Here is a 22012-nt window from a genome sequence, read left to right as displayed (position 1 = left end):
TTCTAAGTCGATGAATACCATATGCAAGTCTTTCTTCTTCTCCCTATATTGCTCCATTAGTCTCCTCATAAGATGGATGGCTTCTATAGTTGAGCGTCCCGGCATAAATCCAAACTGGTTCTCTGAAATAGAGACGCCTCTTCTCACCCTCATCTCCACCACTCTTTCCCACACTTTCATAGTTTGGCTTAGAAGCTTGATACCTCTATAGTTGTCGCAACTCTGGCTATCCCTCTTGTTTTTGTATAGAGGGATCATGATGCTCGACCTCCATTCTATGGGCATTGTTGCCGTCATAAAGATGACATTAAATAACCTAGTCAGCCATTCCAAACCACCGAGCCCGCACTCTTCCAAAATTCTCCAAGGATCTCGTCAGGTCCGGTTGCTCTTCCCCAGCGCATCCTACGAACGGCCTCTTTAACCTCATCGTCCATAATACTCCTACAACCTCCAATATCGTGACTACTCCCTGTATGTTCCAAATCTCCCAACACAATTTCTCTGTCCCCTTTGTCATTCATAAGTTTATGGAAGTATGACTGCCATCTTTGTTTGATAAGGGTCTCCTCTACCAACACTTTTCTGTGTTCGTCTTTAATGCACTTCACTTGATCCACATCTCGTGCCCTTCTCTCCCGGGCCCTAGCTAGCTTGAATAATTTCCTGTCCCCGCCTTTCTCTTCCAGTTCAGCATAAAGGCGTTCAAAAGCTGTCGTTTTTGCCGTTGCAACCGCCGACTTCGCCTCCTTCCTCGCTATCTACCATTGCCCCTAAATGCAATTGGAAATATTCTTTATTACTTTACGTCAATAGCAACAAGTGAAGATGAGATACAATTGGGAAACTTTGTTGATCAACTAAGAAAGGCTAAAGAAGATATTAAGGACAAGTTTAAGGATATGAATGTAAATGAGCTAGCGTCACGTGCGCTTGAAGAATCAAAAGTGGCTTCAAACGTAATGGGAACGAATGATGCATATATGTGCTTTAGCTTATGCAATTTTGGGTTATACAAAATTGATTTTGGATGGGGTCGGCCCATAAGAGTGACCCCAGCATCACATCCAAGGAAGAAGGAAAACTTACGTAAATATATAATATTAAAAAAATATTTACTATTTATAGCAATAAAAAAAATCATTGAACACTTATAATACATTTATAATACAGTTTTAATACATATTGCAGAAAACTATTTATAAAATATATATAATACAAGTTTTATAGATGGATAATACATTTATCACATACTTTAATAGACTTATAATACATTATGTCAGTTTCTTACTATACAAACATAATATATATTTTAAAATATTTATAATAAATTTATGTTGTATGCATAATTCACTTTTAATACAAGTGTTGATTTATCATAATATTGCTATGTATTGCTATAAATGATAATAAATAAAAAATATCGCTAAAATCAGTAATTAATTTTTAAAAAACACGAATACTTTTATTTTCTTGGATGATCCAAGTAGAGACGGCATAAACGTACTAATCACTTTGATTCAACCTCATATGTTACTATTTGAGAGCAACAAAGAGCTCCTCAAATTTGTTTCTCCAGTTACCCACACACCGGAATAAGTTTACCAACCTACTAGCTCTATATGTGTGTTGTGTTCTTCATATAATTGTTTGAGTTGTCATGTATTGTTTTGATGATGATAAATAAAATGTACTTGTTGAATTAATTTTGAAGTTTTAAGATATGGGATATTGTGTGTGCAATCATATGATATGCAGATAACATTGTCATCTTCTCTAGTGGTAACTCTAAAACAGTCAAGATGATTATGGAACAAATCAAAAAATATGAAAAGGCTTTTGGACAAAACGTTAATGAGGATAAGAGTTTCTTCCTTACAGGCCCTAAGACTAGTCCATACGTTGAGGCAATGAACAGGCTATATGGATAAGTCTTTTTCTTTTACTTATTTGGGTTGTCCACTATACTCTGGAAGAAAGAAGGTGGAGTATTTTGATTACATGGTTTCAAAAGTGATTAAGAGGATGAATGGTTGGCAAGGTAAGATGCTTACTTATGGGGGTAGAGCAGTACTCATAAAGAGTGTTCTTCAGTCTCTCCCTACTTATACTTTGTCTTCTCTTAACCTTCCCAAGGGTACTTTAAACATTATTGAGAAACACATGGTCAGGTTTTATTGGGGGTCATCAATTGAAAGAAGGAAATATCACTGGAGCTCTTGGAGTAGCTTATGTTGCCCTAAAGAGGAAGGTGGTATAGGTATTAGAAGTTTGGTTGATATCTGTGATAATCCGAATCCGGGTGTGATGGCACATGTCCTTTTTCATCGAACAAGTCAGCCTAAAATTCAATATTTACGGAGGAATAAGCAGAAACAGTCTAAATAAGTAAATAATAAATAATAAATAAAAGTGGAAGTCTTTCAACTTAAATACCATCAAACATTGGTTGTCACATGTACAAGCCACTAAAATAAGAAAAATGAAATGAAAGTATAAGTCTCAATATGTTTTCAACTCTCAAACAAAGTACACCATAAAAATACAGGAAGTGTGAGAGTCCGATGGATGTCAATAACTACTTCTCTCAAACTCCCAGAAGCCTCGAATGATCAAAAAAAGACGGTGATCAAAGTCCAGGCTCAGAACCTACACGAGTGTAGAAGTAAGGGTGAGTACCAAACAACACGGTACCCAGCAAGCTAACTAGAAAAACTAAATAAATCTAATAGGAAACACGAACTCCTTTTCAAACCCAACCAAACTTCTAGACTACAACCTGCACAGAAATCAGCATAATCTAACAGTTCATACTAAACAGTTTAATAAGGTTCAGATCATAGTTCAAAATCACAAGATGTATCGTACAAACACTCACAAGTCATCATGCATGTGTGCAATTGCCGGCAAAGACCTCGACATAATAAACTCTACCCAAAAATGACCTCGGTCTCATAATGTCTGAGGTCCCACAACCTTGTCGAAAATGACCTCGATCTCAACTGGATAAGTGGAAAGTACCCTCATTGAGGAAAAACTATGAAAAATGTAATTTTTTTGTAAGATAAGAATAGATTTGTTTTTTCGATAGAGAAGGAAATTGTGTCGATGCTATAAATATGTCGTGGATCGTATCGATGCTACACGTACCGCTCCCTCATATATTTTCCAAGGTCCCATAAAGATTTCGCAAAAAAATTGACCAAAAGTCATATCACCAAAATTCATAGACTAAAACGTACAAAAACAATGAGATAGTCTTATAATTCTGCTTGAGTGGCCCTATATGCTATAAACATGTTGTGGATCGTGACGACACTACATATACTACTCCCCATGTACTTATGTAGGATTCCATAAATGTTTAGCAAAAAATTGACCGAAAGTCATATCACTAAAATATTCATGGGCTATATATATTGAAAAAATGAGAAAATCGCTTAATTCCATTTGAGTGGCCCTAAATGCTATAAATATGTCGTGGATCGTACCGAGGCTACACGTACTGCTCCCTCGGGTACTTATGGAGGGTCCCATAAAGGTTTCGCATAAAAATTGATAGAAATTCATATCATCAAAAAATTCTTGGGCTAACGCATACAAAAAAAATGAGAAAATCGCCTAATTCCACTTGAGTATCCCTAAATGTTATAAATATGTCGTGGATCATGCCGAGACTACACGTACTACTCCCTCGGGTACTTAGGGAAGGTCCCATTAAGGTTTCACAAAATAATTGACTTACAAACATATCACCAAAATATTCATGAGCTAACACACACGAAAACATGAGAAAATCGTCTAATTCCGCCTGAGTGATCCCAAAATGCTATAAATATGTCGTGGATCGTGTCGAGGCTACACGTACTTATCCCCGGTTACTTATGGAGGGTCTCATAAAGGTTTTGCAAAAAATGATCGAAAGGCATATCATCAAAAAATTCATGGGCTAACACACAAAAAAATTATTAGAAAATCACTTAATTCCGCTTGAGTTGCCTCTAAATGCTATAAATATTCCGTGGTTCGGGCCGAGGATTCACGTACTTTTCCCACGAGTTCTTACGGAGGATCTCATAAAGGTTTCACAAAAAAATTGACTGAAAATCATATCACCAAACACATGAAAAATGAGGAAATCGTCTAATTTTGCTTGAGTAACCCCTAAATGTGATAAACATACCGAGAATCGTGCAAAGGCTACACGTACCTCTCCTGTGAGTACTTACGAAGGATTCCATAAATGTTTCGCAAAAAAATTGACCGAAAATCATATCACCAAAAAATTCATGAACACACGGAAAAAAATGAGAAAATCGCCTAATTTCATTTGAGTATACTTATAATTTTAAGAATCATTGTTACAAAATTGTTTTTTCTTAAGGACAAACAGTATATTATGTGGACTCAAAAATAATACTGTTTTAATTACACAGAGAAACAGAAAATAACAAATACAGTAAAAATCTACAAATCTCATATCGAGATGTATATTATTTTTAACGTTTCTAATTCAAAATCGAACATGAAACTTTGATTTCATTCAGTAATGCATTAAGGAAACAAGAGACCCTTGGCTGAAACAGTAGAATAAGTAGCAAATTTTCACTTCATATTTATTTATTACATATGCTCATGAAGTTCACAATTGTCACTTAAGTTGCTCGTCAGAATATTGCAAGTTACCATCTTGGCCACAAATATATGTGAAAAGGGAAAGCCCGGTGCACAAAGCATCCAATGCTAGCAGGAGCTAGGGAAAGGCTGCACCCCAATTAGCATAAGTAGTTATACTTCCTTACTACTTACAGGTCACAGTTGCTCCAAGCCTCCAAGGCGCCCCTTACACAAATACATGCTTTATTACATAAATATATTTTCTCTTCATTCAACTAGTGAAAAGTTTCCTCAAGATGGTTTCACAATAACTATCATTGTAAATTAACAAATGTCCAGCATTAGGAATCTCATGATATTGAATCCAACGGAGCTTCGCTGCTAGATAACGATTGAGTTCCCATGGAATAATTCTGTCATCGTATCCTTGCCAAATATGGACCGAACCTTCGTTATCTGGAAAAGGATTTTTGATATCCGTTGGAGCAAAGTCCCAGCTTCCGAAACCAACTATCAGGTCTCGATACAAACATTCAAACTCTCCCTGCTGTCGTACCTTCTCCTAGACAAAGACATATGACAACCATAATGGTAAGCAAATACAAGCTATGGTAATCCAGTGTTAAATGTTGTCCTTGTTTGTTTCATCAACAATATCCGTTAAGAATAGACTGGCTGAGAAATTAGCTTTGGAAGAGTGCAGATAACTACGAAAATGTTAATCTTTTCATGCATATCTAGAGAAGAAAAGGCAAGCAAAGACGACGATCTTGATATGATGCCACAAATTTGAAATATTTATTTGGCTAAATATATAACAACTATACTCATGAAATGGACAAAATCGAAGAAAAAGATCAATATAGGCGATACAGGCACAGGAGGTCAAATTGAGATTGTTGTGAAAGTTACTAAATGAATCTATTTCATTCTAATATGATCTAAGAAGAAAAAAATTCACGACATCGGGTTTTGGAGACTCACTTTCTACCATAGAAGGTTTTTGAAAAGAAAGGAGCAATAATCATTTTCTTGTTCTATCAAGAGGGTGCTAGTTGGGAACATGTTCTAGTCGCGGAAAGTACAAAAATGAGTAATAACCCCTAGGAGAGACTAGTACGATGAAATCCAACATTTTGTTCGTTCGGGTTTGATTGTATCATATCTCTATAATACAGATGTTGTTTATCGTTGGATGAACTGTTGATATTGATCCCCTAAAAAAAAGACTGTAGATACAGCTAGGCTGTGAACAACCAACCATCATACTGTAAAAATTGGTCGTATTAGTATGTTTACTTTAGGTTCTATACTTCATTTATAACAGGGAAATCCTCTTCCCTCGTATCCAAAAAAGAAAATGAGAATCGTTTACCTGACCGGGACTAGGGGCAGAGGATAACTGCTTCACCATTTCTAGATCTGGAGGACTAAATATCGCCATGTTCCCTTCCTTCATACTTAAAGCACGGAACCACTTTTGGTTCATCCACCAATGAACCAGCCATGGGGCATAATGTGCAATCCGAAATGTTCGTTGATCTTCTGAAAGCATCTTCCTGAGAGCTTCTTTTGACAGTTTAGAGGGATAACAGGACCACCAGTAATTTACAAATGGAACAACAAGGGCAACTCCGGCCAGCCTGCGTTGGACATCCAATTCGTAGAATAAAAGAACACGGTGAAGTTCATTTCCGAGTATCAAAGGAATGTAATAGATGAAAATGTACCTATTCGGTATGTACTTTAGGCAACTCCACACACAATACGCTCCCATGGACAAGCCAAGCACATAGAACTTGGGTCCTAGTTGCAACTTATCAGCTAGCTCCTCAACGTCAAACGCTTCACTCTTTACTGAGCGCTTTGGATGTGGATCACTCTCTCCATAACCAGCACGATCATATTGCAGAATATATATTTGAAGCTCTTCTATTAAGTCCTGCGGTACTTAAAATAGAATCAGCAAAATGAAATACAAAATTTAATTACCAAATCTCTTTCTTCATTTCCAATTCTAAGGATTCGTCCCAATTTTAAGTGTCTTAGTTTGACTGGGCACGGAGTTTAAGAAATAAAGGGAGACTGTTGAATCTTGTCATCTTAAATTAAAGATTTTTGTAGTTCTTTAAATCTTCTGGTCTTAAACTTGCCACGTAGAATCTTGGAATTTTGGAATTGGAAAACTTACTAAATATAGAAAGAGACCCTCTTTTTGGACAAAAACCAAAAAGGAAAGCAAGACACAGTTCTAAACATGAAAGTGCAAGAAATAAAACATGTTTAATTTGGTTATACCAGATTCAAACATAACTGTCGAGCAGTCTTTAACGTTGGACTCAGCTAGAATTTTTCAATTTTTTTACCGTATTGCTGGTGCAAGAGAATGTGTTCATAACATACATAATAGCTACTAAAATGAATACGCTAAATATGGAGTTATAAAAGTTTTCATACTTGGGATATCGGTAACATCAAGTCTTTGGAACTATCAAAGCCATGAACAATAATGATCTTGTGCTTTGCCTTCTCCTTGGCAACGCCACCCTCTTTGTAGGCTAAATATCTCCCATCACTGAGTTGGACCCTTGGCGAAGTCACCGGAGGACCACCTGGTGAGCCACAAACTTTTGGAGGGGGAGGTTTAAGTAAAGCCAAATAAGCCCATCCCAGAACTCCAACCGTTGTTGCTACTACTATTTGTGCAATCATAGCTGAAAAGAGAAAGGATAAATAAGAACATAGCGAAATACGGTGACAAAACTTATGTAGACAACAATTAGTATAAATGAGGAGATTCAAATGTGGCTGGCATTGGAATAGTCTTCCACACTACCCTTCTTAACATAATCACAGCCAATCATTTGAACCCCTTTGGTCTAGAGGTAAGAGTACAGTGCATCATGTGTGAGTTAGGTGCACGTCATGAGTTTGAACCCTGTTATAGACAAAAGCCTGGTATTTCGATAGAGAATGGTAGAGGAATGGCATACATCAGACCATCCTAGGTTTCGGTGTGACATAAAAACCGAGTTCCAAATTTCAGGAAGCCATAGAAGGCTTTCCTTTATATATATTAAGAAGTGTTGAATGATCCGAAGTCAGTAAGATCATATTCCAGAGGAATTTATATTACAGAAATCCACAGTAATTAGTAGGTAGACGTCACTTCACCAAAATTATCCTTAGTGGTAAATACTTAACGGCAATAGTTTAGTTGCCCCTAAATATGTTTTTTAGAGGCAATTACTAGTGACAATTACATTTTAGCACTCTTTGTAAATGTCCCTAAAGCCTAAAGAGACATTAAGTCCAATAACAATTAACTAATGCCGGTAAAGGCTTCAACACTTTTTATTAATCTGCATATTTACTGCCGCAAAAAGTTGTGTAGTGCGTTCATCATACCTGAGTTATGGAAAATCATCCTTCATTGAGATAACGGTAAACCTTATAAGAACAAAGATGAATCGCAGAAATTCTCATTCACCTGTACCTAAATTATTGTGTCTTATCAAAGTAAGATTAGATTTTGGGATATATACTATTAACCATGGAATATATACTATTAACCATGAGTTTGGATATAGTATTTATTATAGAACAATTGTTTATTTAATTTTAATAAAAGTTTTAATAGATCATATATTCGTTTATGTGTCCATTTACTTATATAGTAGATGATTTAGTGTATAGAATTTTAGCTTATACACAGAGGATTAAATCATCGGTTCTTATAAGTATAAAGTATTTTTGTTCACAATCTAAGATGAAAATTGAACAAGTCGTCGGTATGATTGTAATACAAGAGTATATATAATTTATCTTGATTATGAGAGCGGTGTAGTTCCAACTTCTTGTGCTAGTGCATTTTGTATGTATTGAACGGGATCAAGTAGAGATAGTTGTTTTAGACTGACTGACAAAAACATATTCTCTAAACGGTTAAATGTACTTATATTCTTAATCTTGATATAACTATTGTGATTTGTATATATTAATTATCGTTTTGATTTATTAAGAGGTGGGATTCTGAGATGGTTCAATATGTCTGGTAGATTGGATGATAATAATATATATTGGTGAAATAATAAGTTAGTTGATGGAATCCATGTCTCGATATAGAGATTGATGATATGATTTTTTGAGAAGCTTATAAGTTTTCATCGTGTCAAACCTTGCAAGTGGATTTATGAATCCGACACATGAAATAAGTTAAGCAGTGCACTAAAGGAAATTAATCTTTAAGTTAAATTCGTCAGTAATTTAATTTATTGATTAGTATCTGTAATCTTAACATAGGGAATTACATAAATGTTTAATGGAAAATTTTGAAATATAAATGAAAGAGTGCACTTCTGAATTTCTAGTGGAATGATATGTAATTTATTATGATAAGAATAATTCAAATTAATTATTTTGAATTATTTCCATAATAAGGAGCCTCAGTAATTAATTTTGTGGTCCCTACAGTGCTCATATTTAACTAAAACTCAGAATACTATTTTCTTCTCCTTTTTGGACTGAGAAAAGGTCCTATAAATAAGGGTTATCCTAACCTAAAAAAGGATAGATGTAGGTTTTCTATATGATACTTGTCCACCCAAGTATTGAGAGAGTTCGGGTGTAAACTTGGGATCACTGTAGAAGACCGTTGAACTGCAGTCTAAATTGTGAATTCGCTTGAAGGTAAGATGCTCACGCTTCAATAGATATTTATCAAATTAAATTTCAGCAAGTTTATGTGTTCCAACATAAACATATATGTTATCTATTATTCATGTATTTTGTATGTTTCCGCTGTGCATATAGTTTTCCAACATAGATAACAGAAAAAGGATATTCCTGTTGTTCCTCAAATGACCCAAAAACCAAGATGTTAAGGTACTAGCACAATACTTATCTACTATTCAACATGAACAATAACAACGATAACATACCCATTGTAATTCCACAAATAAGGTCTCTACCTTGATAATTAGAGAGGTTATTTTCGATACACCCTCCAAACCCCACTTGTGAAACTAACATATCAAATTTAGCAATACAGAACAGAACTATATGTAATACAGAACAGAACTATATACAATCAATACAGTACAAGAATCAGCTGAAAAGGTGTAACACCAACACTAAATATTGAAAATCGGCATATACAAATCCCAAATCTCAAAAATTCAAGAAAATAGCAGAAAACAGGACAAATAAGGCAAAAATAGTAAAAAAAGATTAAATCTTAAAAAGGAAAAAAGGGGAACCTACTTGAAGGAAAGTGAACTGGGGTGTTGGTCTTGGATTTTCTGGTGTGAGCTCTAGCAGATGCAGCAGTTACCTTTTTGCCACTTTGATTCGTAGTAATTTGTGAGAATTGGTTATTCTGTGGAAGATATTATGAAGAATAGTGTTGGGATAAACTGTTACAAGTAGGAAAGTTTGATTAGGACAGCATAGTTTATTTGGTTTTTTCACATGGTAATGTTTGGTATTGTATGATAGGACGTATATTAATTTGAATTTATGTGGTGCAAGATTTATTAAGATAGAAAATGCTCTCTAACCGAATTGTTTCATATGTTAGGACGTCCATTAATTTGAATTCATGTCTGTGTAAAATTGACATAATATATAATTACGTTATTTATGTCTTTAAATTTTAGATGTACATAAATATATATATTTTTTAAAATTTGTATAAAGTTGAATAAGTAGACACACGTATTCTATATATCATAATACACGTAGGACGCCACGTAGGATGTCATAAGTGAATTGCCACGTGGGACGTCAAGTAGGACGCTTGTGTGTACTTTGTTCAACTGTATACAAGTTTAAATGTCTATTTGTGCATACCTAAAGTTGAAGAGTATAGATATCAGATATAGTCAAATTAAGAGATATGTTTATGTATTATGCGGGTAAGATTTAATTAAAGCATGAATGAATTCTAAACATCCTGCTGTTGTTATTTTTTATTCCAATAAGGAATGAATTTTTTCATTTTACCCAAATGTTGAACTTTACTATGGGAATGTATTTTAGTATGAGAAAGTTTAATTAGGAGAAACATTGTTGTCATCTTTTTTTTTTTCTCATAAATCATTCGGTTTCGGTTGGTATCCACGTTAGGATGTACCAAATGTCGTGGTATAGGAATTGATACAAAGTTTTAAAAAATAAAATATATTGTTAAATTTTGTATTAAAATATTTTTTTATTTTATAGTCTTTTAGGTATGCTATATAGAAAATTGTAGTTAAAAAGTTAATTAAAAAAGTCATGATTAACTATAAAAGAAAATAAAACGGACTAAATAAAAAAGATCAAATAAATTAAAACAGAATATGTAAAATTTACTAAAGTAGAAAATGCTCCCTACCTCAATTGTTTCATATTCAAAACGTGAATTCAAATCCTATTCATTTTGTTGTAGCCTTTTGTGGGTTATCTTGATTTATTGTTATTCCAATAAGGAATGATTTTTTCACCCAAATGTCAAAGTTACTATGGGCTACCTAACAATTAACGGCAAGTCAATTTTTTTTAGTAAGAAGTTTAAAAATATAAAGAAGTAAATACATAAATAAGTTAACTAGGATTATATATATATATATATATATATATATATATATATATATATATATATATATATATATATAAACAGTATAAGTTTTCGCCGATGAACACGCTTGACCATACTTGGCTCCACCAAAATTATTTTTGAGAAAACATTGTGCTTTTAGTACTTGGAATTGTCATAACTACATAAGTCATTCATTTTGACGTGAGGAGATTGGCCGAAAGAGGGAGAATAACTTACACATGGTGTTTATTGACCTAGAAAAAACTTACAAAAAAATCTCAAGAGAGGTCCTTTGGAGATGCTTGGAGGCCAAAAACATCTTTGTGGCGTACACTAGGGCGATCAAGGACGATAGATTAAGACCCGGATAAGGAAGAAGACTTGAAGCAATTCCAAGTTGTGATGGTTTTGCACCTAGATTAGCTCTTGAACCAATTTTATTTGCCTTGTTGATGAATTAGTTGACATGGAATATCCAAGAAGAGGTGTCATGGTGTATGTTATTTGTGGATGACATAGTTTTGATTGACGAGACTCGTGGCGGAGTTAACGCTAAGCTAGCGGTTTGAAAACAAATATTGGAGACTAAAGGGTTTAGATTGAGCATGACCAAGATAGAATACTTGAAGTGTGAGTTTAGTGATGTAACGCATAAGGCTAGCGTGGTGGAAATAAAGCTTGATACATAGGTCATCCAAAAGCCAGTGAGTTTCAAGTATCTATCATTTATCATCTATCATCCAAGGAATGTAGAGATTGACAATATTGTCACACACTGTATTAATTAAGGATGGATGAAATCAAAGCATGCATTCAGTATAATGTGTAATAAGAAGGTACCAGTAAAATTTAAAATCAGGTTTTACATGATGATAGTTAGACCCATTTTGTTATTTTCTCTTTGTTTTTTTGTTTTTATTTTCTTTCTTTTCTTTGGATTGGGCCGAGTCATTTTGACTTGGGCCTGATCATGATGTAAATATGCTCTAGATTTGAATTAATAAAATCTGACTATTTGGCTTTATAGTTAAAATATAATAATATTTCAATATTATTTCTATCATTAAAAGAGTACATAAAATACTAATAGCTAAATTTTAAGTTTTAAAATATAATCAATAAGATTAATTTAATAAAATAAAATTTTAATATATATATTTTTTTAAAATATCAAATCAACATGAATTAAGTAAAATAAAACGTAAAAAATATAGAATGTTAGCTAGATGCAGATAAAAAAAGTAAAATACAACAAAATGATGAGTAGTCAAAAAAGCTTTACAATGATTATTTTTATTTTACAGGATACAAGAAAAAAAGGAGAATATCTAGATGGCTCAAGCTTCTCTTAAATGGACACTTTTGGATAAAACAAAACTAGAACAATTATATCGAATAATAGAATATTTGAATGATGACCGCACAAAAACTTAGAAATTTGGCTTTATATAGCTGATGCACACCGGATATATGTGTATATAATAGTGTGTGTATTTACTATGATTCGCACTTAATATAATTCACATGTATATAAAATATTAGATACATAGGAAAGTGACAAACGAGGTAAGAGGGAGGCGACTAAAATTTATTTATGTATTCTAGACATGCAAATCCATTTAAATACGTATAATATATCTAAAACAAATTATACCTAATTTTAATCTCATATATTTTGAAATACATGTATCTGAACATATTTAGACGAATCAAATCTAACAAAATTCATAATATTACAAATTAAAATGTATCTAAATAGTGATAAAATTTTTGTAAGTTCCCATAAAATATCAATTCAACACAAATAACAGTGTGTATTAGGACTATTCAAAAACTGCATATTTATGAGATGATGTGTTATCATCACCAAAGGCACCTTTATAAATAAAAATTTTAAATTTAATTTTACGCCATCAATAGGGATGATTTAATAGTGAGACCTAGTAAAATATTTATTTAGGCGTTCAAAATTTTGAGATCTCAAATAAAATTAATAGTAATTTTATATTTGCTTACATTAATATTGAAGATAGTAAAGAAAAATTAAAAATACAAAATTTACATAAAAAATTATCTATTTTCTATCAAATATTTTAAAATTTTAAATTAATCAATTCAAACTTCATATATATAAATAATTTTTTTTACAACACATCCAATATAATGTATTATAAATATTATTAACTAGAATTATTTATAAATGGCTAGCTTTTATCAATAATAACGTTGTTATGTGAAGTTAAAGACTTTATGTCCAGAAAAATAAAATAAGTAATAAATAAAAAAACAATTCTAAATTTTATTTATAAATATAAGACCGCTTTTTAAATTTAATTTAGAAGCAACTAATTTTATTGAGACCTTTTATCGTTAATTTTATTAGGTGCCTCAAAATTGTGGCAAAAAAATTAAATAAAATATATGACTTTTAAACTGTTTGGCTTTTGGCAAGAAAGACATCCTGGATGGATATAATGCCTAAAATCTTGGAGTATGACATAGTCTCCTCACAAATTGCCAAGTGGCAACATATTTAACTATTGTGTTTTTCTTTATTTTTTAAATTTAATATTTATTTTGAAACTCAATTTATTAAAAATAATTTTAAATTTAAGATTTAATTCAAAAATTCTGATGATGAATAAAGAAAATGTTGCAATATAACGTACGTTGAGACTTGAGCGGTAAAGTGTGTCAAATAAGCTCATCATAATAAGTATTACCGTAATATTAAGTTATAAATTAAAATTTCCATTTAATTATTAATAATATAATTTATATCAATTTAAATATTTATAACTTATTTTCTTGGTGAACAGAACAACTTATTATATATTATTGGTGAGAGATGATAACTAGATAAATATCTCCTAAAATTAATTTAGATGTGTGTAAATTGATTTGATATTACAATTATAAAAATAAAATAAAAACAAAAGAGTAAGCCTCTACTTTTTTTATTTTAATTTATTTATTTTACTTTTTTTAATTTTTTTTTTAAAAAAGACATCTTTCTTTTTTTAAAAAACAAATTTTTATTTTAACTTTCTACCTGACATTTTAAATCATAAGACTACATGATATTTTAATACACTTCACATATATTTAGTTTAAAACTATAATTCTCAAAAAAAGAAACTTTTTAAAATTTTGTGTTAGTTAAAATCAGACAAAGAAATTGAAGCGATGAAAATATTTTTTTAATTTAAGAAGACACGTGTCAAGCAAGGAGGTTATCCTAGTAAACCTGTTAGCTATCATTGTGAGACAGATAAACTATGACATCCAAAACAAATTCCAAGTACGTGTCTGTTCTATAAACATGATGTCTCATTTTTCTTTGGTAAATGTAAAAAAAGAGGCATATCTTTGAACACCTTTTTTATTATGTCTAAATAAATTCTCTCTGTTTTTGTATTTTTAATGTTTTTTGCAAGTGTGGTTTTTTGATAAAAAGTTTCAACAATTACTTCACATAATTTGAAGGCTTAGCTCTTTGTAGAGACAGAGACAAAATCTTGAAAATGAAGGTTTGTAATTCTACCCCTTTACTTTAATTTAATTTTTCATTAAAAAGATAACAAAAAATCTCTAAAAATGTATACTTTTTTGCTGTTGTATTGTTTTACCAAGTTCTGAATTTTGTTAGATTTTTATTTGGTTATGTCATCAGGTGTATTATGCATGCCTAGTTTTTACTTAGTGAAAATAGTCTCTCTTTCTTATTTGGTCTATTTTAATTTGACACAAAATTTATAGAAAATAAAGTAGATTTTTGAATTTTGTCTTCTTAAATTTCTCCCATTTTAATTTATTTGGCCTATTTTGATTTTGATACCAGAGTTTTAAGGAAATAAAATATTTTTGAGTCTTGTCTTAAATTTTCTCGGTTTCAATTTTTCTCGGTTTTAATTTGTTTGACTATTTTGATTTAATATGGAGTTTACAAAAATACAAAGGATTTTTTTTGGTTCCTATCATCGTTTTTTTCATCTTAAATGAAAGATACATCAAATAACATTTTGAAAATTTAAAATTAAAGAGTTTCTTAAGTGTTTTTTTTTTAAAACTAATTAAAAAGGTTGAAATGGATTAAAAAAGAAAATAAGTCAAACAAATTAAAAAAAAGATAAATCTAACTAAACAAAGGAAATAACATCGTGTGCTTATAATTTTAGTCCTCAATTAAAGATAAGTTCTATGCACAGATAATTTTATTAAATTCTTTTGAAATCCTAAATGATACTTTTTTTCTTTTAAAAAAAATGACTTAGTAGCTTTTTAATTTTGTAGTACTACATTAAAATTAAAGTTATTTTAAATGTATCAAAATGTCGCTGGAGGGGTACAGCTGACATTCCTCTAGCTGCAGGAGGAGCTGGCACAATCATCCCTCGACGGGGGCAATTTCTGAAACAATGGTCATGGTGTTTAGCTTGTTTTGGGAGGGTTTTTAGCATGATTCATGTTTAGTTGATAGAATTACTGTGGTTATTCCTTTCGAAACCAACTAACAAGAAAAAGAAAAGTAGTAGTAATTCTTTTTGAAAAGAAGAGACTATCTGATACTAGTTGAAACAATTTTTTTTGTCCAAACGAACTAAGACAGACAAACGATTAAATATGGTTATTGTTTTATTTTAAAAAAATTGTGAAGGTTCATGAGAAAAGCTCTCACACTCATGCAAGTGATGAAGAGAAGAAAGTTACAACAAGAAAGCACAAGTCTGAAACGGCACCAAAGAAGCTTAAAACGGCCAATGAAGGCGATGATAATGATCAGGTTATTGGACAATCGAGTGTTGCTGATGTGGCAGCTGAATTTGAGAAGTTCTGTAGAGAGACAAGAGAACATCTCTCCATCAAACAAATGCGCGAAATTCTCGAAGCCAATGGCCGAGATGCTTCCATATCTGATGAGGCTGTTGTTCCTAGATGGTTTGTCACATTTGTCTTTCTTAATTGTTATGTTTCTTTTGAAGTGTTCATAAGTTATATGAGTGTCTTTCGAAAACAACCCCGTTATGTTTGTATGCACTTGAGCCTAAAGAAGGAAACAACCTCCCTACCCATCACGGTGGGGTAGATAGGGGTAAGGTTTGCGTACACTCTTGCCTATTCCGGACTTATTTAACTTGGTATGTTGTTTCACTTGGTATGATGTTGTTGTTTGTATAACTCTACCCTCTTCAGATCCTGATTTCACTTGTGGGATTTCATCGGGTATGTTGTTGTTGTTGTTGTTGTTTGTTTTGTTATATGCACTCTTGGTGTATAAAATTTTGCATTTGGTAGGTTAGTTACCATAAGTTTGGTTAAATCTTTCACACTATCAGCATAGTTTAGCTTCGTTTCGTTTTACGTTCTTATTTTCTGTCCCAATTTATGTGGTGTATTTTCATTTTTAGGATGTGTTTTAAAAAAGTTAACTTAGAAACTATTGAACTTTCCGAATTTTTCATTCTGATTGATAGTGTTCTGATCAATCGAGATATACTTAGTATAGTCACATATGTCTTGGTATAGTCGCACAAAATGTCCGGTAGTAAGCCAAATTTATGTGGTATGCTTTCCTTTTTAGGTTGTACTTAATTCTTGCTTACTCTGATACAATTTAACTTTGAACTTTCATTTTACTTGAGATATTTGTAGTCACATAAATGTCCTATGTTTAGACCACGAGTATGTCTTTCTTTAACTTCATGCCTTAAACTCCGTGCCAAGTACTTGGAATGGAACGGAGGGGTGGGACATTGCCGGGGAGTATGACTGCTTAATTACCATAATTTTCAGGTCACCAAATCATTACGAGTTCGAATTGGATACAAATTTATATTTTGGGGAATTGGTTGTGCTGTGTTTCTATCTATTAATAGGATATCGGTTCACACGTTCTTATAATAAGATCTTTAAGTGTTGCAACAGTTCAGTTATGATATGTTCTGTTACTGAACTATTCTTGTTAGAGAATGTTATGTGTAGTGAACTTACTGAACTATGCTTGTTAGCCAAGACATACTATTCTATGGTCCTCTCGGCGCTTGTCCTGTTTGTGGTGGCATGTTAGAGTTGTCTGGTGACGGCTATCATTGCCAGGGAGCATATAGTGAGTGGTCCAGTTGTGTTTACAGCACTAGGTCTCCACCAAGAAGAGAAGAGCCTCTAAATATCCCTGAATCTATTGGAAAAACACCTGTCTACGATGTAACGTGCCAAACACTTCTTTACATTCATAACTTGCTGTATAATACGGGTACGACGATCTAAATTGACTGTTTGTGCATTTTAATATGATAGCTGATCGAGGAACATAGAGATCCGAAAAGTCGCCCCAAGCGGGAAATAGCTGCAGTGGATAAACCATTTGTAGGAATGATGATTGCTCTTTCAGGCCGTCTTTCTCGAACCCATGTATGTATACATTTTTCCCATATATGTATATATATGTTATTTTGAGTGCATTGGATTATCATTTCGGTATGACATGAAGACTTCCTTCTCTATAGCAATATTGGAAGACAAAGATCGAGAAAAATGGAGGGAAAGTGGCTAATTCTGTTATTGGTAATGATCCAAATCATGTGTTGATTTTTGATGCAACGACTTCAATTGTACGTTAAAAACTAAAATGACTTCCTTTTGGCAGGTGCAAGTTGCCTTGTGGTTTCTCCCTCAGAGCGAGACCGCGGTGGCTCGTCTAAAGTAGCTGAAGCAGTGTATGTACTAGTAAAGAGTATTTTGCATGAATTCGATTAGTTTGGGCGATTATATCTTACAGCTAGGTGGTGTACGTTCCTCAGGGAGAGGGGTATCCCGGTAGTGAGGGAGGCTTGGCTGACTGATAGCATCGAGAAAAGACAAGCTGAAATGTTAGATGCATATGATATTGCCAGTGATTTTGCGGTAAAGGGGAAAGGTGTTGCACTGGATCCGCAAGATTCCAGTGTCGCAGCACTTGAAACCTTAACAGCTGAGGTACTATTGCGAGCTTTTGAGTTCAATAGTGATCGGTGTCGGCGAATTTCCTTTTCAGATTTTAGATAGAAACTATACTTATTTGCCAAAATTGGTTTGACATGGTTGTAGCTTAAAGTGTTTGGAAAGAGAAGTGTGCATATTGACAGTAAGATGCAGGATGATGGTGGAAAAATTTTAGAGAAAGATGGCATACTGTACAATTGTGCTCTCACTGTTTGTGATCAAGGGAGGAACCTGAACGAGTACGGAACAAGAACTAATATTTCCTTTTGAAAGTTCTTTTTTAATAATTTCAAGATAGTAACTAATAGAATGTTTAAAATGGTGTAGCTTCTGCATTATGCAACTTATTTTGGTGCGAGAGAACCACTTGTACCTTTATTACGGAAAGGGCAAAATTGGTGACAGTCTAAGAGCAGATGACAAGCTGGAGGAATGGGAAAATGTGAACGATGCGATTAGAGAATTCGCGAAGCTATTTGAAGAGTTGACAGGAAATCAGTTCGAACTCTGGGAAAGAGAGAAGAAGTGTCGTAAGAAAAATATGAAGTTCTTCCCTATCGATATTGTGTGTGCTCTCTTCACTTCCTGTAATCAAGTATATTTGGTGTTTCGATTAGTCAGTTTTAAGATAAAGATGTGATGAATTGTAGGATGATGGCGTTGAAGTAAGGCATGGGGGACTAGGCCTTAGGCAACTTGGGGTTGCTGCTGCACATAGTAAGCTTGATCCGAGGGTAGCAAATTTAATGAAAGTCCTCTGCAGTCAGGAGATCTACCGGTAGTGTCCTTCAAGATTACTCTTTTATCGTCTGTTTACATGTGTACGTGACATTACTATTATCTGTTGAATGAAGGTACGCTCTAGTGGAGATGGGACATGATTCACCTGAGATTCCTATCGGGATGGTTACTGATCTTCACTTGAAAAGATGTTAGTCTTTCTCCCTTTTGTGCATTCTCGTTGACGATTAACATTTTAAGTAACTTACTTTTCAACCACACAGGTGAGGAAACCCTTGAAGAATTTGTGGAGAAACTGAAATCTTCAAAGGAGACGGGGAATCAAGCAGAGGCCCTTTGGGCCGATTTCACCCAAGGATGGTTCACTCTCATACCGACTACAAGTCCCTTTCCGTTTAAAGACTATGAAGAACTTTCAGACCATGTAAATTGCATATCAGTGATCAGTTCATTTTTTGCTCGCGGGTTTGAGTTCCTCTTGTAGACTTGTCAGATGATAATATATTAATGTATTTCTTGTGTTGTGAAAATTTAGGGTGCTTCTGCTTATGAGGCTATTCGAGATATCAATACCGCCTCCCGTCTTATAGGAGATATGTCGGGCTCGACGTTGGACGATCCACTTTTCGAGCGTTACGTGAAGCTAAATTGTTCTGTTTCACCCCTTGAGAAAGAGGAAGATGATTACAAAATGATAATGAAGTACCTGGACAAAACTTATGATCCAGTGAGAATTGGCGATATTGTAAGGATAATTTCACTCGGTCTCCGAAAGTCAGGTTCATTTTGGATATCAATTTATGACGAAATATGTGTAGCTTTGATCTGAGGTGAGGTTATCTGTTTTCTTTAGAGCTATGCTGTATTGGTTGAGAACATCTTTGCTGTTGAACCAAGTGCATGTCCCTCTCTTGATGACATCAACAAATTGCCCAACAAGGTTCTGCTATGGTGTGGTGAGTGATCAAGATTCAATCTTATTATCGGGATGAGCAAACGATCGACCTTAAAATAAAAATACGGACGTTACTTACTCTTTGCTAACAGGGACAAGGAGTTCCAATCTATTGAGGCACTTGCAGATGGGGTTCTTGCCTTCAACTTGTTCACTTCCTGTACCAGGATACATGGTATGTGCAGGGCATATAATATTTGTTTTTGTAGAAACGGCGTCGTGTTATTTTCTGTGCTCTCTTTTCCTTTTCGGGTAGTTTTTTTTTTTTACAGACCCTACAAGAGGCTCCCACCTCTCGTGCACAGTCAGGGGTTAAGCAACACCTCCAAACCTTAACATAAATAATCAAAATAAAATACAAGGAGGGGGACATAAACCTTACCTCCGATCCTATGGTGGTTCATAAGTCGGCTAACCTATTAAGGTCGGCTAACTCATCCCCGATACAAAAAAGAGACTAACTATAACTAGAAAGCAGTAAACCTGTGAGAGGACTCCTCCCGGTACAATTCAACTATGAAAGCATAAATGAGGGAGACTCTCCCCTTCCATGAGAAAAAAGGAAAGTAACCTACACTAGTCCTATTCCAACTATGCTACGTACCAGACATAGCTACATTGAAGAAGAACAAGTATACGAAACTTCTATCTCGCATGGGATGAGAAATTCTTTGCATCTTTGCTCTTTTTAGTCTTGTTGTACCAAGTAAATCCAGGTGAAGTGTGCCTTTGTATCAGTATCATGATTACCAGCTACGGAGTCTGAAAGTCTTTTCGGGTAGTGAATACCTTTTTTGGGGTTTATATTTTGTCTTTTGCAGTTTGGAAGAGCTATTGTTTGTTCGGACGCTGCAGCAGAAGCATCCAGATATGGATTCACAGCTGTTGATAGGCCAGAAGGTTTCTTGGTTTTGGCTGTTGCCTCACTAGGAGAAGAAATCCAGGAGTTCTCTAGTCCGCCTGAGGTACTATAGAAAATGATACTAATTGAGTTTAGATTTTTCTGTAGGTGAACTGTCGTACTTATTGATCTACTCGGAGCTGGAGCAAGTTGGGTCGGGAGGACAAAAAGAGAAGTGTTAGAGCTAACGTCGAATTTTGTACCAAATGCAGGACACTAAATCTCTGGAGGAGAAGGGTGTTGGAGTTAAAGGGCTTGGCAAGAAGAAAACAGATGAGTCTGAGCATTTTGTATGGAAGGATGACATTAAAGTACCTTGTGGCAAGTTGATTCCATCAGCGCATAAAGATAGCCTTCTTGAATACAATGAATATGCAGTTTATGATCCACAACAGGTACTCTTATAATTAGAAGAGAGGATGGTTTTAATCAAGTTTCGAAGATGGTGTTACTGATCTTTCGATTTATTGCGTAGATAAGCATAAGGTTCGTGGTGGCGGTGAAATTCGAGAAACAGGGCGTGGAGTATGATACAGTTGAGCCTGAGATGGAACAGCAGCCCGAGGTATAACCGAGATACATTGTGAATTTAAAAAAGTGAAAAAGACCAGAGAAGGGCTGTACATGGACATTTTGCCTCTTCTCTTAATGAAGACTTTGTTATGGGATTTTGTAGTACTTTTGGGGGCCATAGGATGTGGGAACTTGTCTTTTGTAAATAAAACATAGAAAGTTTGTTTTTGTAGTGGTGGATGTTTGGTTCTTGATCCTGTTAAAATGGATGGGCAGAATTGTGTATATATGTATATATGCAACTATGTGGATGAAATGTTATGTTCTAGATTTTTTTTTATAGTCGTAGTTTGGTTTGCTTTACTTGTGATTTATTTGCATACATTTTCATAGCTCATGTGCCTTTGGTAAAACATTATATCCATTTTTACCCCACTTTTTCTTATAATAACACAAGATTAGTATATATTCATCTTTGATCCACCAATTACAAGGTTAAAGCTATATGGATTAAGCTTGTGTCAATATGGGTTAAGCTTGTGACTAGATGCGTTTCTATCAGTCTCGTTTGAGAGGGTAAATTCAAACTTAGATAGTTTTGTACGCAATTTTAATCACCTACCATTAGGCTAATGGATATTTATCTTTTTTTTATTTACTTATCGTCAGACACAAATAGTAAAAAAAATATTTGGTAGTTGTTACTGTTCTCATATATTTTTTT

At 33.7% G+C, this 22012-nt stretch overlaps 2 protein-coding genes across 3 annotated transcripts; one reads left to right on the top strand and one right to left on the bottom strand.

Moving 5' to 3' along the window:
- Positions 1-4573: 4573 nt before the first annotated feature.
- LOC129903211 (uncharacterized) lies at positions 4574-10085 on the bottom strand. Of its 2 annotated transcripts, none has more exons than XM_055978719.1 (5): positions 9880-10085; positions 7075-7331; positions 6348-6559; positions 5993-6260; positions 4574-5173 (listed from the first exon to the last, which is right to left on the bottom strand). In XM_055978719.1, exons 2-5 carry the CDS (start codon positions 7327-7329, stop codon positions 4889-4891), a joined length of 1020 nt encoding a protein of 339 aa, XP_055834694.1. In that variant the 5' UTR covers positions 7330-7331; positions 9880-10085; the 3' UTR covers positions 4574-4888. The 2 variants fall into 2 exon arrangements, with proteins under 2 accessions (XP_055834694.1, XP_055834693.1); XM_055978718.1 differs by having other exon boundaries at positions 4574-5179; positions 9880-10080.
- A 4575-nt stretch (positions 10086-14660) lies between these two features.
- On the top strand, positions 14661-21576 carry LOC129903408 (protein ADP-ribosyltransferase PARP3-like). The gene is made up of 18 exons (XM_055978959.1): positions 14661-14727; positions 15855-16135; positions 17206-17401; positions 17495-17608; positions 17704-17761; positions 17844-17913; positions 17998-18172; positions 18284-18417; positions 18506-18743; positions 18829-18956; positions 19033-19109; positions 19183-19343; positions 19455-19664; positions 19773-19875; positions 19967-20049; positions 20696-20839; positions 20988-21170; positions 21251-21576. The coding sequence occupies exons 1-18, from the start codon at positions 14722-14724 to the stop codon at positions 21344-21346; spliced, it is 2457 nt and encodes an 818-aa protein (XP_055834934.1). The 5' UTR covers positions 14661-14721; the 3' UTR covers positions 21347-21576.
- Positions 21577-22012: the final 436 nt, after the last annotated feature.

Source organism: Solanum dulcamara, chromosome 9, assembly GCF_947179165.1.
Source record: "Solanum dulcamara chromosome 9, daSolDulc1.2, whole genome shotgun sequence".
NCBI lineage: Eukaryota > Viridiplantae > Streptophyta > Magnoliopsida > Solanales > Solanaceae > Solanum > Solanum dulcamara.
The sequence above is the reverse complement of the archived record's forward strand: the minus strand, read 5'-3'. Positions and strand labels throughout refer to the sequence as shown.